At 52.9% G+C, this 14,128-nt stretch overlaps 1 protein-coding gene across 1 annotated transcript in view; it reads right to left on the bottom strand.

Moving 5' to 3' along the window:
• The window catches only part of STRN4 (striatin 4), a 32,173-nt gene extending 18,060 nt beyond the window's left edge, over positions 1-14,113 (bottom strand). The window contains exons 1-6 of the mRNA XM_019625203.1: positions 13,762-14,113; positions 6,712-6,815; positions 6,099-6,172; positions 4,984-5,062; positions 2,668-2,865; positions 329-470 (exon numbers count right to left, since the gene is read on the bottom strand). Of these exons, the coding sequence (XP_019480748.1) occupies positions 329-470; positions 2,668-2,865; positions 4,984-5,062; positions 6,099-6,172; positions 6,712-6,815; positions 13,762-14,037 (873 nt within the window). The 5' untranslated portion in view covers positions 14,038-14,113. The remainder of the gene's footprint in view (positions 1-328; positions 471-2,667; positions 2,866-4,983; positions 5,063-6,098; positions 6,173-6,711; positions 6,816-13,761) is intronic.
• Positions 14,114-14,128: the final 15 nt, after the last annotated feature.

Genomic DNA, 14,128 nt, shown 5'->3' with positions numbered 1-14,128 from the left:
TGCAGAGTTCAGGAAAGGCCTCTCAGGAACACCTGAGCTGAAGAAGGGAGGATGGAGAGAACAGGGGTGCACTGCAGGTGGGGTAGAGGTGGGACCTAACAGTAAAGACCTAAGCGCCTCTGAAGGTTACTGAGGCAAGGAGATGGGGACTCTAGGATGTGATCAGGCCAACACAGACCGGAGGTAGTCCCAAGGCACCTACAGGGGTGCCCTGTTGCTGGTACACAAACCAGAGGGTCCTCTTGGAGGACAGGAGGGGAGGAAAGAGGAGGGGAGGGGAGAAGAGGGGAGGGGAGGGGTGGGGCGCATCCTCTGGTTCATGGCTCACCTTCACGCGCTGCTTCTTGTGCTGCATGCTGTCCAGTTCGTCGTCCTCGTCGCTGTCTTCATCCTCACAGCTCTGGAGGAAGGGGATCTGCTCCAGCACCGAGCCACCCAAGCGCTCTTTGCCATCTCTGCCTGCCGCATTCCTGCCCAAGATGGGGGCAGAGGGGGGTGTTAGTCCTGCCAAGTGACAAAACTCAGATGGGAGGACACTGAGGCTTGGTGGCCAGAGCCTGGACCCAGCTCTCAGGGGGGCTGAGCCCACCCTGACCCCAGAGGAACCTTGACTGATCACACACAGGGCCAAAATCCCAGCCTCCGTCTGACAGACGGTCACCCCAAATCAAACCTTCATTTTGACCACAGACTGCGCCCAACTCCTGAGTTCTGAGCCTGAGTTCCAGGGGACTAGCCCCCAACCCTGACCAGACATGTCCCCGCATGTCCTGAGTCAGAAGGGCTACATGAGAAAGTGCCACAGAATCTGCAGCCCCCATTCCCATGGCCTGGTCAAACCACAAGCACATGAGAGGTGAGTGGCAGAGACACCCCCAGCAGGAAAGAGGAACTGGTCACCCATGCTGGGGTCCTACAGCCAGCCTAGCCCTGGGCGAGCCTGCACTTGCCCACTGACAGATGGCGCTCCTGGTTCTGGCCTACTGTTTAATGCCCAACCGAGTGACAAGTTTTAGCAAAGGAAGTATTTGTCAAACCGGACTCCACGTAGAAAGGGGGTGGAATTCAAAGTTAAGATAAATGCAAACAGCCTCCTTTCCTGACACTAGGCTGATGCTCTAGAGGGTTCTTGTCCACTGCCCAGGTACACGGTTACTGCCTGGTAGAGACCTCTCCTCCAGGTTGCCCAGTCCAGCACTCACTTCCTGGCCTCCTTGTGCACCGCCTTCCAGCAGAAGACCTCTGAGCTCAACTGCCAGGACCCCATTCTCGGGGTTTCCTCCCCCAATACTGGCTGCCTTGGCTCAGTCTCGTCCTGCTTCTCTCTCTGGCCTCTAGTCAGGGGAGAGCCCCCAGGGTTCAGCCTCGCACCTCCTTTCTGCGCCTGCCATTTACACTCTCTCCCTCGGTGACCACAAAGTCCTATAACTTTCAAAAACCTATGTGCTGGTGAACTAGTTACGGTTAGAAGTCAAGGTCCCCCAACCCCCAGCTCCAGGCTGGCCACTCATCATCAGCACTGGGGTCACCAGGCACCTCCAACTCCACCCATCCTAAATGGCCCCCTTGACATGCCACTCATTTTCCCCATCTCAGCCAGTGCTGCTCCCAGCTGCTCAGACCAAACCCTGGAGTCAGCCATAATTTCTTTCCTCTCCCCCCACATATAATACTGTAAATCATGTCAACTTACCCTAAAAACCCATCGAGAAGCCGACCACTTCTTGCCCTTCCACCTAACGTCCCCCATCTCTCACCTGGACACTGCAGTCATCTCCCAACTGGTCTCCCTGCCCGGACTCGTGCCCTCATACAGCCGCTGCTTCTCACAGCAGATCAAGTGTATCAGATTACATCACACCCCGGCTGGAAACCACTGGCTTCCCACAACCCTCAGAGCAGAATCCAAACTCCTTATCATGGCCGGTGAGGCCGTTTGATCTGACTCCTGAGGTTTCAGCCTCACCGCAGACCACAGCCCCATATGCTTGCCCCACTGCTGCCACGCATGATTCCCAAACACGCCAGGTCTCCTCTGTCTTAAAACCTGTCCACTTGCTGTTCCCTCTGCCCAGAACATTCTCCCTCCAGCTGCTTGGATAGCTTATCCTCCATGCACTTCTCTGTCCAAACATCACCTCCACAAAGAGGTCCTCCCTGCCCACCTCATCCAAAGCGTTTCTAATTCTCCCCCATTCTTCCTGACTGCCCTGCATTTTCTTCATAGCACCTAACACCTCAGTATTTATTCTGATGGATAACAATTACAGATGAGAGAATGAGTAAGAGCCAGAGAGCATTGACTGCGTGTCTTGTTCCCTGCCAGGTCCTAGCATGCAGCCCAGGGGCTGCCTTCGGCAGTTCCTCGAGTCAATGTCTGCTGAGGGGTGTGCAGGCCTGAACTTCAGCAGACAGGCCAGGCTGGAGATGAGACATGTGCATATCAGCACAAAGGCGAGGCCATGGGAGAGTATGTGCAGGAGACCCGGAACAGAATCAGGCTCCCACAATGAAGGGGCAGAGAGTTCCGGAACAAACGAGCCCAGAATATGCTCCAGGAAGGAAGTGGCCAGCAGAGCCTCCAGGAGCACAGCTGACTTTTCTGGCAATGGCCTTCATCAGGAGGGAGGAGGCAGAGGGGTGGGCCCGCCAGGCCCAAGGGCTCACCTCTTGATCTGCTCCTCGATCTGTTTCACCAGCAGTGACTCCCCGCCGCTGAGCCCCCCAGGGCCTGGCATGGTCCTGGGGCCCCCTTCACTGGGCTCCATGGCCCCATTGAGCTCCAATGAGCGGCCCAGTAGGGACCGCACACGCTTGGACCGCATGTCCAGGATGGTGTCCGTGTAACCCACCTCTTCCAGGTACCTGCAGGGAGGCAGAACCAGTGCAGGTAAGGCATCTTGGGGCTTCTTTATATACTGCAGGCGTATATAAAAGACAGCAACTTGGGATAGCCTTTTTGGAGGGGCAGCTTAAGACTATACACCAAAATTTTAAATATGCACATCCCTGACCCTGCTGTTTCACCTACCAGACTACTGCCAGTGGCAGCCTCAGACACAGACACAGTGCTGTTACACAGATGCTCGCCATGATGTTGGGCAGGAGACCAAAACACAGGGGCCAACCTGCATGTCCACTGACAAGGGCTGTGGATGCCAATTACTGATGGATTGCTAGGCAGAAACTAAACGAGGCAGAGTGCCAGGAAAAGATGGCCATGACAAACAGCTTAAGGAAAATTGTAAGTTATGTGTTCTATACAATTCAAATGTTTGAAGTGTTAATGAGTGCATAAGTATAGACCACACACACACACACACGTACGTACGTAATATGCCACCCCCTCCCCATAAGGCCAAGAAAGATACGTATTAAACTTATGAGCAGTCAGTGACCTCTGGAGAATAGGACTAGGGACATAAGAGGAACTTTTGCAACTTACTATTCACTTCTACAAATGAGCATTTATTACTTCTGCAATTACAAAAAAATTGAAGCCAATTGGTACTGGTCTAAAAGATAAAAAAGTGTGTGGGGGGGTAGAAATTATGGTTATCAGTGGCTTCAAAAGACAGAAGCCAAAAAAACTTAATTAATTAATTTAAAAAAAAGGTGCAAGCCAAAAATTCCTTGCTGGTCCTCAGAAGGCTTCTTGCGACCCCTTTTCTGTTTACTGTGACCCTGTCCCTTTGGGACCTCTGCCCCCGCACATTACACAAGACTTGCCTTCACTGCTGTCTCATCGAGTGCCTGCGTGTGTATGAGGCTCCCCGTCTCCAGCAGAGGAGAGGCAGGGGAGCATGGGGGTAAAGAAGTTGGGCTCTGGGGGTGGACGGCTGGAGATCACATCACAGACCCTCCACTTTTTAGCTGTGTGACCTTATGCAAACAGATACCCTCTCTGCACCTCAGTTTTTTAATATGTGAAAGTGAGGGGAATGCTAGCAGCTATGCCACATGAGGATTTACGTGAAGAATCAACATGTGCCAAATGTTATCACAGTGCCAGGCACACACTAAGTAGTTGGCAATTGTTGTCTATTATAATCATTTTGTTATTGTTTGAACACACTTTAAGCTAAAAATTGCACTTCCAGATATTAGGGAAATCAAGGAAATGGAGAAATAAATAACTTCCTGATGTTTGTCATACTGTCTATAAAAACACCTTCAATGAAATACAAGAAGGGATTGGCTATAGAAAGTTATTGTTAGGGCCGGCCGAGCGGCTCAGTTGGTTAAGAGCTCACTCAAGAGTGCGAGCTCTAAGCAACAGGGTTGTCAGTTCGATTCCCGGCCCGAGCTGAGCTGCCAACAGGTGGCAGGATGGCTCAGCTAAAAAAAAAGCAAGTTATTGTTACCCACCTCACAGACTACTACTATACAGTTCTTAAAGTGATGCAACACAACTAACTTATATGGAAAGATACAACACTTAGCAAAAGCAATGCATTACAAAATATTGTGTGTGGGGGGAAGCCCCTATTTATAAAGCACACGCACACGCACACAGATACACACACAACCACGGGAGACTGATAGTACAAGTATATATGCCAAAATGTTTATGAGGGTATGAAATTCCTTGGGTGGTGTAATTATGAGTGATTTCTATTTTCTCTTTGTGTTTCCCTATATTTCCCAAGTTTTCTAACACACACAAATCTCTTTAATAATAAAAAATAATTCAACATTACCCTTGGGAAAAAAAAGTGACAGAGGCATTTGGGGCTGCTTTCCAAGTGTAGGGTTCCCTACATCTGGCTCCTGCAGTGGGTCTTCCCACCCTCTTCTCAGGCAGGGCTCCACCCACAGGGTGACAGGCCATCTCAGCTGTGGCCAGTAGGGATCCCAATAGTTCCGTGTCCCCAGTGGGGACAGGAAGGACTGTGGAGTCTTCAGGCTTATCTCCCAAGCCAGACGTGTCCCTCTCCCCATCACCCCCCACCCCCGTACCGCTCTGTCCCTCTGCACACTCACTGTCGGAGAAGCTGCCGTCCCTCCTTCCATACCAGCGGGCTGTTCTCCAAAGTGACCGACTCCACGGGGCCATTGGAGACTGGAGGGTGGTGAGAAAGGAGGCAGGCTGTTAGTCAGGGCACCACGACATACCCATCACTGTCCCCATCTTTCTCGCCCTCGTCACTGTCACGGGTACTGCGGAGTCACTTCTGAGTATCTGAAACCTACTCTCCCCTCCGCATTCCTCATCTCTAGCTAGTCTCCTGACTAGTCATTCCCCAAACCATCCCCAGGCTATCTTCAGACTCAGTTCTGTTTTTAATTTTCCTACACAGGAAGCGGGCCCAGTTCTGAGAGAATGGGCAGACTCGACTGGGTTCAAATCCGGCTCTGCCAATTCCCAGGTGTGTGGCCTTGAGCTGGTTACTTTACCTATCTGAGCCTCAGTTTCCTCTTCTGGGAAATGACGTTAACAACAGCAGCACCTACCTCTTGAGATTGTCGTGTGGATTAAATGAGATATCTATTTATTTTATTCATCAAATATGCTATCGGACATCTACTACGTGCCTGGCTAGGTCCCCGGGTGACGTCAGTAAACAAACCCCCTGCCCTTGTGAAATTCACATTCTTGTAGGAGCAGTCTGACATACATAACGACAGTCACTATTAGCCTGGCAGTGAAGGCCATGACAGGACCTGGCGCCTCACCTCCGCCGCCCCACGCCATTCGCTCCAGTCACACCCAGTAGCTCCTTCTCGAACATACCACACTCCTCCCTCCTCCTGGAGCGCCTTCTCTACTGCCCTGCTGGTGAACTGATCCCTCTTTCAAGGAGCGGAGATTGTAACGGACCTTGTGCGTCTGTCTCTATCTCACAGAGGGACAGCAGGCAGGACTGGCCTTCTTCACCACTCTCCACCCTCCCATTTCCCCCCAGGGGCCAGCACAGTACCTGGCACAGCCGCCTATGGGGAGAAGCACTGAGGGTGAGATCCAACCCCTACCCAGTCCTTCGGCCAACTCTGCTTTCTATGGAGCAAAGTGAGAAAGAGGCGGCCCATCTCGGCACTCCTTCAGCACGTTTGGTTTTGTTGGGAGGGGCAAGTGGGAAGTATCTGAGGGTGGGTACCTTGTTCTGACAGTTCCAGTTTCTTCTCCCCCTGGTTTGGGTCTGTCCCAAACTTCAATTTATGATATTTGGCCCTAGAACAACAAATGATTAATGAATGAGACACAGAGGAGTATACAGGGCCAGCACTCACCTCAGGAAGCCCAAATCCCAGGGCGCCCCTCCTATCCACTCTCCTACCTCTGAGGCTCCCTGCTCCCCCACACACCCCCCTCCCCATGAGGAAGTAGCCCTGGTGGAGAAGGCACCACCAATGGCGTTGTGAAGAACCCGCTCTTTGGAGTCTGGCAGACTGGGTTGCTATCCCAGCTTTAGGAGTCCTTGAAGAAGTCCTCACCCCCTGGAAGCCTCACCTGTACCCATTAGACTATTAGAAGGGATGAAACAATATGAATATACGGTGTACAGCACCACCAGCATCATGGATATTGTCACTAGTGTCTATCCTGAATCCACCTACTACATCTTACTCTGTCCCCTTTCCTGGAACTATGCAATACTGGTGATCTGATCCCAAACCTCCCTGGGTGGAAGGGAGAGCGAGCAGCCAGCCCCCCCGAGCCCCCACCCTCCTGCTGAGGACGGACTTCCCAGCAGGGACAGCGGGGCCCACCTCTCCTGCTTCAGCGCATACTCTAACATCTTGATCCGTCGTACCAGGTCAGCCTTGAGATTCTCTTGCCCTTTCCTCTCTCCCTGGAGGAAGGCCACCTGAGCCTGGGGGACAGAGGGAATAGGAAGACAGCAGAGCTCAGTGCCAGCGCCTACCCCACAATGACATGCAGTAGCCATTTCTTCAGGCGTGAAACCCCTGAACTAGGGTTCAGTGGAGCATGAGAGGGCATGCTGGATCTGCGTCCAGAGTCCCCTGCCATGTCACTTACAATGAGAGAGAAGGAGGAGTCCTTAACCCCTGAAATGAAAGCAGGGCCAGCTCGGGCCTAACCTGCCCCTGCCTCCTAGGGAGAAGCCAGCTCAGGGACAAGGTGGGGAGGTAGGTATTAACAGCCCTGGGCTCCTCCTCCCCCACCCAAAGGCAGGTGCCGTCCCTAAGGCTGCTGGTGGAGGTGGTGCCTCACTATTCCTACCAGAGCATCTGTGTCTGGGAGGCGTAGGAAGCTACTTCTGGAGTTTAGGGACAAGAGTGGGTGGCTTGGCTTAGCTCCCGCTCCAATACAAAAACTTTACGACTCGGCTCCCACTGCAGGAACCAACCATCACTGGAGTCTGCCCAGGGTGAGGGAGACATGTCACAGGCATGACCCAGGGCCCCTGCCAACCGCTTCACACTATCTGCTGGCATGGGCTGCTCCAGTCTGCTCTGGTCTGTCAACAGGTCTTCGGGAGACACTGGGCCAACGGCCTGCGAGGCAGGATCCTGGCCCCAACCATGTTCCGGGAGTCCTGTGCCAAAGCTCATCCCTGGCTTCTCCCCAAGTGCTCCACTGTTCCAGGCTGGGTCAGCCTGAGCTCCAGGCCCAGCTCAGCCACCTACTTGCTGCATGATCACAGGCAGGTCATCGGCCTTCTCTGAGCCTCCATTTCCCCTTCTAGAAAATGGGGCTTGCAAGAGTACCTGCCCTTCATGTGTTAAGTTCTCCTCAGTCCAAGGCCTAGCACAGAAGAAGGGCTAATAAATGCCAGCTCCTGCCTCTTATTATTTCTATTCTCCGTGTCCATTCTTCCAGTGTTGACATGTGCCCAGCTCTTGAAGGGAGCTAGAGTCCCTCTGAGACCCAACACCCATCCAGCAGGGACGTATGTATGTGGCTTACAGGCCTCCTCCTGCTCCTCCGGGGAGCTGCATCTTCCGGAGCCAATCCCCGCACATCACGTGCTTATTGAAGAACTTTAGCGGCCCCACCAGAAATCCCCAGTCTGGCCCCAGACACCTTTTCCAAGCAGTGCCCACTCTCAAAGCCGCACTCCAGGACTGCCAGTTCTCGGCAGCCTCTCAGATGCCCACCCGCACTGCTGTCCTCTTGGGGCTCGAAGGACACTGACCTATCTGCCCTGCGCACCTGCAACACAGCACAGTCCTGTGCCCACCTCTGTCCTGCTCCAGGGACCAGGTCTCTCCCTCACGTTAGCAGAGAACTGAGCACACGCTAAGTACTGCCTGGCACTGGCAGGGGCCAGGGAAATGGGCACCCTCGAACCCTATCCGTGGGCTCATAAATTGATGCACCCTTCCCAAAGGGCAATCTGGCTAGATCTATAAAACTATTAAATGCACATTCCTTTTGTCCTAGCAGTTCCACCTTTAGGGATTATAGGAACTTATTCTACTTATTGGAATCTATTCCATAGGCATAATTGCAGAGGTAGGCTTCCTTTTAAAAAGATAAAAAGGATATACACACATTGATGTATGACAAAAGTATCATTCATTCATTCATTCATTCGTTTACCCAAAATATTTACTGAGCCCCAACCATGTATCAGGTACAGTTGTAGACAGAGGATACAGCAATGAACAAGATGAGGTTGATATATATTCTAAAGGCGGGTGTGGGACAAACAATGAATAAGTACATGTCATCGGGTATGCCAAGGAGAAGAAACCTCATCTGTCCATTGAGAGAATGGGACTTCTTTCCCCCCTTACCATTTTTTTCTCTCTACACTTTAAATCAACACATGCGTACATAAATATCTAAGGCCAGACAGATGGACTCACTGTGATCAACATCTCAGAAGTTTGATTTTCTGTCCTTTGTGTATCTTCTCAGTCACCTAAATCTACTCTGTCCATGAGTTATTTTAGAAGGTGGGAAAGAAAGAAAAGGCTGACCACCAGACACAAGTCCTGAGGTACCTCCTCACTGTCCTCCCTGCCCTCCTGGGTTTCTATTAGTGAGCTTCCCACCTCCCGGCACCAGCACAGCCTGCTGAGAGTCTACGTTTGTCCAACATCCAACACTGGTGGTGTCCTATGACAGGCAATGGACTGTGTGAGGCACTGGAGGAATACTGGAGAAGACAAGTGGTCCCTATCCCACAGAGCTCTCAGTCCACCATAGGAGATGAGCATGAGCAATGACAACGAACACAGCATGAGCAAAGGATGTTATGGGAGGAGGGACCCCCAACCCACTTTTGGAGTTAAGAAGTGATAGTTATGCTAATACCAGAAGGCTGGTTAGAAGTTAGCCAGGGGAGTAGAGTGTGTTGATGGCATAAGACAGAGACAAAAGTTGCATGGCGGACTTCAGGGACTCTAAAAAGGCCAGTATAGCCACATCAGAATGTTACAAAGGTAATTTTAGCTATAATGTGGAGAACTGATGGCTGGGGAAGTAGGGTGTGGTGGCACGGCGAAAGGCAGAGACAAAGAGAGCCCCAGAAATCCCAGTGGTCCAGACTAGGATGGGGCAGGGGCAGGGAAGGGATGAGGGAATCTGAGGTAATGAGGAGGAGGGACTAGTAACACCCGGGTAACTTATCTGTGGGAGAAGAAAATGGGAGCATCAATCACTCAGCCCACTCTGCTCTGCTGTCCCCTTTTCCCAGTTCCTCTGGCAAAAGAGAGAGAAAAGAGAACCACAAACATGTGGTTGAAGTCTCTCAAGGCGGTGGAATCCCACAGAAAGTAGAAGTGCTGGTGGCCAGTCCCTCCTACCTAGCAAACACCAGTAGCCACCACTGCCTGATCTGCGAGTGCCGTGGTGGGCTGGCAGGTAGGTCTGGGACCTGGAAGTTCTCTCCTCACCACATCCACCCACTGCCACTTCCTCTGGTTAGAATGTTACAACATAACACCAGCTCAGAACCATTCTGAGACATGGCTGCTGCCTCTCCTCCGGCTGTTCCCTCTCTCCAGCCAGGTGGCATCAAAATGGCTTCCTGAGGCGCCTTAGCATCTGTCCTCCCAGGAACTGATGCCTCTCTGCACTCCTCTGCTGACCTTTCTGTCCCAGCCCCCAAGGGAGGGGCTTCCCAGTTGGTCCCATCGGGCCCTGCATCTCCTACACTCCTCATTCCCAAGCTCCTCAGGGATGAGTCTGCTGCATCACTCAGAGACCCTTGTGAGGCTGCAAGTGGGGAGGGGCCAGCCCCACACCTTCTCTGTTGCCACACTTGCCACATCTCTTTGTCACTGCTCCTACATGAATGTCCAGGTCAGATTTCCTCACGAGGTTTTCCTCCTGTCCTCAACAAGCTCCCCTTCCCAGAAGTGCCACAGATCATGGGCAGAGCCACACAATTCTGTAGTCTCCTGTGCAAAACTAGCTTCCTCTGTTTAGCCTGAAAGTTTCTGAAGGGCAGAAACCACACTGCCTACTTCTCAGAAACCCCCCACATGGCAAAGTCCTGCTTTTTTTTTTTTGCAAGATTTTATTGGGGAGTCAGGGAAGGGAAACAGACAAGTTGCTGTCCTTTTGTTCTTCAGTCTAGTTGTGGAGGACGTCGTTTCACTGGTCCATGTTGGTATTATCATTGCACTCTTCCTGGGTGAGGCAGATAGGTCGCCGGCCACTGGACGGCCGCTCACAGCCGCTCACACCGGCTGCCGGCCGCTCACGCTGGCTGCCAGCCACTTATGGGTAGCTCACGGCAGTGGGCAGCCCACTGTAGCAGGGGCTGCAGCCTACGCCGTCACCAGCGACTGATGGCAGCCCAGCTCCCGGTCGAGCTGTTGTTCACCATCTTAGCTGTAGAGGGCACAGCGTCACTGGCCCTAATGTGGGATCCGAACCAGGGCCCTGCTGCTCAGAGCTGGTGTCCCAAGCCAACTCTTAATGCACCACTCGGCCGGCCCAAGTCCTGCTTATTATCAGACCCAATCTACACCACCTCCCTGCTCCAATCTTTGGGTGCTTCCCAGCAGGACCTCACAAGGAGCTGCCTTTTCTGCCATTCCACACACACTTACTGAGCCCTGACTGCACAGCAGCTCCTATGCTGGGAGCAGCTGTACTGTACTCAGAGAAAAGGTATTCAGTGCTCATCAGAAAAAACTGACACAGTCCAGGCCATAAAGGATCTCTCAAGAGAAGTCACACCTCTGTAAGTGATAAGTGCCCGAACAAAGGTCTGTAAAAAGAGGTGCTTCTGATGGGAATATAAACGTGGAGCAGCTTGGCAGAATCAATCACCATTTTATAAACACATCTATTCCACTATTCCACCAATCCATTCTGCTTACTGTGAATACACAGGAATATAAGGGCATTCACTGCAGCCATTTTTTGATGGAGAAAAATTAGAAACAAGCTACAAGTCCATCAACAGGGGTAAAACTAAATGAGCTATGGTACAAACATCTAGTGGAACGTAGTTATCAAAAATAATGAGAAACTCTGTGCTGATATAAAAGGAACGCCAAGGCACAGGAGTATGTGAAAAAAGTCCTAAAGTGATACATATAATATGATCTGTTTACACACAGAGCTCAATTACTTTTATAGCAATAAATAGTTGGGAAGGAGAATGAGAGAGGGACAAAGCGGTGACATTCTCTTTTCATTTATACATATATGTATACACACACACACACCTAAGATCTTTGAATTTTTACTAATGTAAAAGAACGAAAGAAAACAAAAGTACAAAGTAAGTGATGCTAGAGCCAAAACAAGGACAGCCTAATGGGTGCTACCCACAAGTTCCTCTCAAACTCCAAGAAGGACCCACTAAGTGAGGGAATAAACACACACCTTTTCTCTCGTTAGCCTGAAAGATGAGAAGGTGGTGTGGTGGGTGCTGTAGGGTGCACAGGTGTGAAGTTCCAGAGACCAAAATTCAATCTCAGCTCTACTATGACTGCTTGGATGACCCTGGGGAGGCCAATCAGCTTCTGCGGAACAGTTTTCTCATGGGATTCAAGGCCCACAGACCAGCCCTGCCACCCATAAGCCCTGATCCTAGATAAATCACTGACCTTCTCAGGGCCTCCATTTCCTATTCTTATTAAAATAAAAAGAGGGATGGTGGTGAATTATATCACTTACCCTCCCAGAATATTGCAAGGATTAAATGATACCATGTATGTAAAGTGCTTAATACAGTGCCTGACACATAACATGTGATCAACAACAGCAGCTGCTACAATTACGGCTGAGTGAAGGCAATCACACCGGCCCTGCCTAAATAATGGGGGTATTGAGAAGATCTAATGAGATGTATGCTGCCTGGAAAGAGCCCGGAAAGTACACAGTGGGACACAAAAGCGAGGGGCACTTACATAAGGATTCCTCTCCAATCCCAACCCCAAGCCTCAGCTACCACACAGCTAAGATCTCTAGTGGAGTGGGAGAATTGTGGGATGCTCTCTATTCATCCTATGGACAAAATTCTAATCAGTTATTTACTTGGGTCCCCACATAACTAGATAGTAAACAGCAAATCAGAAGGAAAAAGATGGGCTGCTAGAAGCAGATACTGACTTCTGCTAATAATATGCCAGAGTCCAGGCACTTTCACACTCCTCTCCACCCATTGCTTGGACTCCTTCAAATCCTCACAAATCTGATGCCCAGGCTCCTTGGGACACTTTGCAAATGGACCCACACTTCTCAAGGTCACAAAACCCAGCTCAGTTTCTCAGACTCTTCTAAACATCATCCCTGGGAGCATCTCCCCCCAGGGCACTACTCCACAAACCATGAGGTCCGTTCCCAGAGATTTCCACAAACACGTCGCCCCTCAGGGTCCTTCTGAGACACTTCCTTCCTGCTCTACATAATACGCCCCCTGCCATATCCCAGACATCCTCGGATTCCTCCTTACAGTCTCAATCCCAGGTCCCCTTCTCTCCACGCTGGACATGCCTGACACCCCGCCCCCGCCCTCTCCAGTTCAGGGTTTTCCACCTGCCACCCTACACACACCTCCCATCTTAGGACCATCCTCCCCTCCTCCACACCTCCAAACTGGAGTTTTCACTCTCAAGCTCTTCCACAACGACTTCTAGGGCATGTCCTTGGGACCCCTTCCCTGCACTCGGTAGCTACACATGCCAGAGCTCCCACAGTTTCCTCCTCAGCAGGGAGGGGATACACCATCATCCTGGGACCCCTCGAGGCCCTCCTGTACCCCTTCAGTCCTCACACAACCGTCTTTCAGTTTCCTCTATCCAAATGCTCCGAAATACCCTGTGTCCCAGGATCCGTGACTTCCTCTCCCTACTCAGGCCTGGTTCCGGCCGGACTGCTCTCGCCCTCAACGGGTCCCAAGTCCTCCCGACGCCCCCTCTCCCACATTGTGCCCATTGGACTCCATCTCCAACCGCAGGTGGACATCCCTCGGCACCCGAGAGCTTTTGCTCACTCCCACACAAACCCCTCCAAAAAATCCTCTCAGCACCGTTGGCTGAGCTCTCCTGGGTTCCCGCCAGGCCCCGAGGCCACTCTCAAGAACCCGCCAGCCGGTCCGCTCACTCCCACTCCCACTTCCAGCTGGTTCTGGGCCCCTCCGCCCCTTCTCTCGGCCGGCCGCACTCGAGCACTCCCGCCCCCGGGCCCCCCATCCGTCTCGAGACGCCCGGGTGCCCCCAGGACCCTCCTCGGACTGCCCCTCACTCCCGCTCTGAGCCAGTCGCGGTCCCCTCCGGCCCCCCCGGCCGTCCCGGCGGCCATTGCTCCAAGATGGCGGCGGCGGCGGCGGCGGGTGAGGCCGGGCCGGGCCGGGAGGGGGGTCGGGGGTCCGGGGCAGCGCTCACCTGCAACTCGGCGCGCTCCGCCTCCCAGCGGGCCTTCTCCGCTTCGAAGCGCGCCCACTCGTGCTGGATAAAGTGCAGGATCCCGGGCAGGCTCAGAGGCTCCGGCCCCGCCGTGGGACCGGGGCTGCCCCCGCCGCTGCCTCCCTTAGCAGCCGGGCCGGACCCGGGGGCAGAGACCGGGGCCGCCCCCGTCGGACCAGGGCCCGCGCCCGAGCCGAGGGGACGGCAGGAGGAGGCGGCGGCGGCGACGGCTGCGGCCGCTCGCTCCTCCATCATGGAGGCCCGGGGCCGGCCCGCGCGCCCGCTGTGCCTCGCGCGCCTGCGCGGCCGCGCCAATCCCCCGCGCGCGCACTCGGCAGGGGCCGAG

The sequence above is a fragment of the Hipposideros armiger genome, unplaced genomic scaffold, assembly GCF_001890085.2.
Source record: "Hipposideros armiger isolate ML-2016 unplaced genomic scaffold, ASM189008v1 scaffold_619, whole genome shotgun sequence".
In the NCBI taxonomy this organism is placed as follows: Eukaryota; Metazoa; Chordata; class Mammalia; order Chiroptera; family Hipposideridae; genus Hipposideros; species Hipposideros armiger.
The sequence above is the reverse complement of the archived record's forward strand: the minus strand, read 5'-3'. Positions and strand labels throughout refer to the sequence as shown.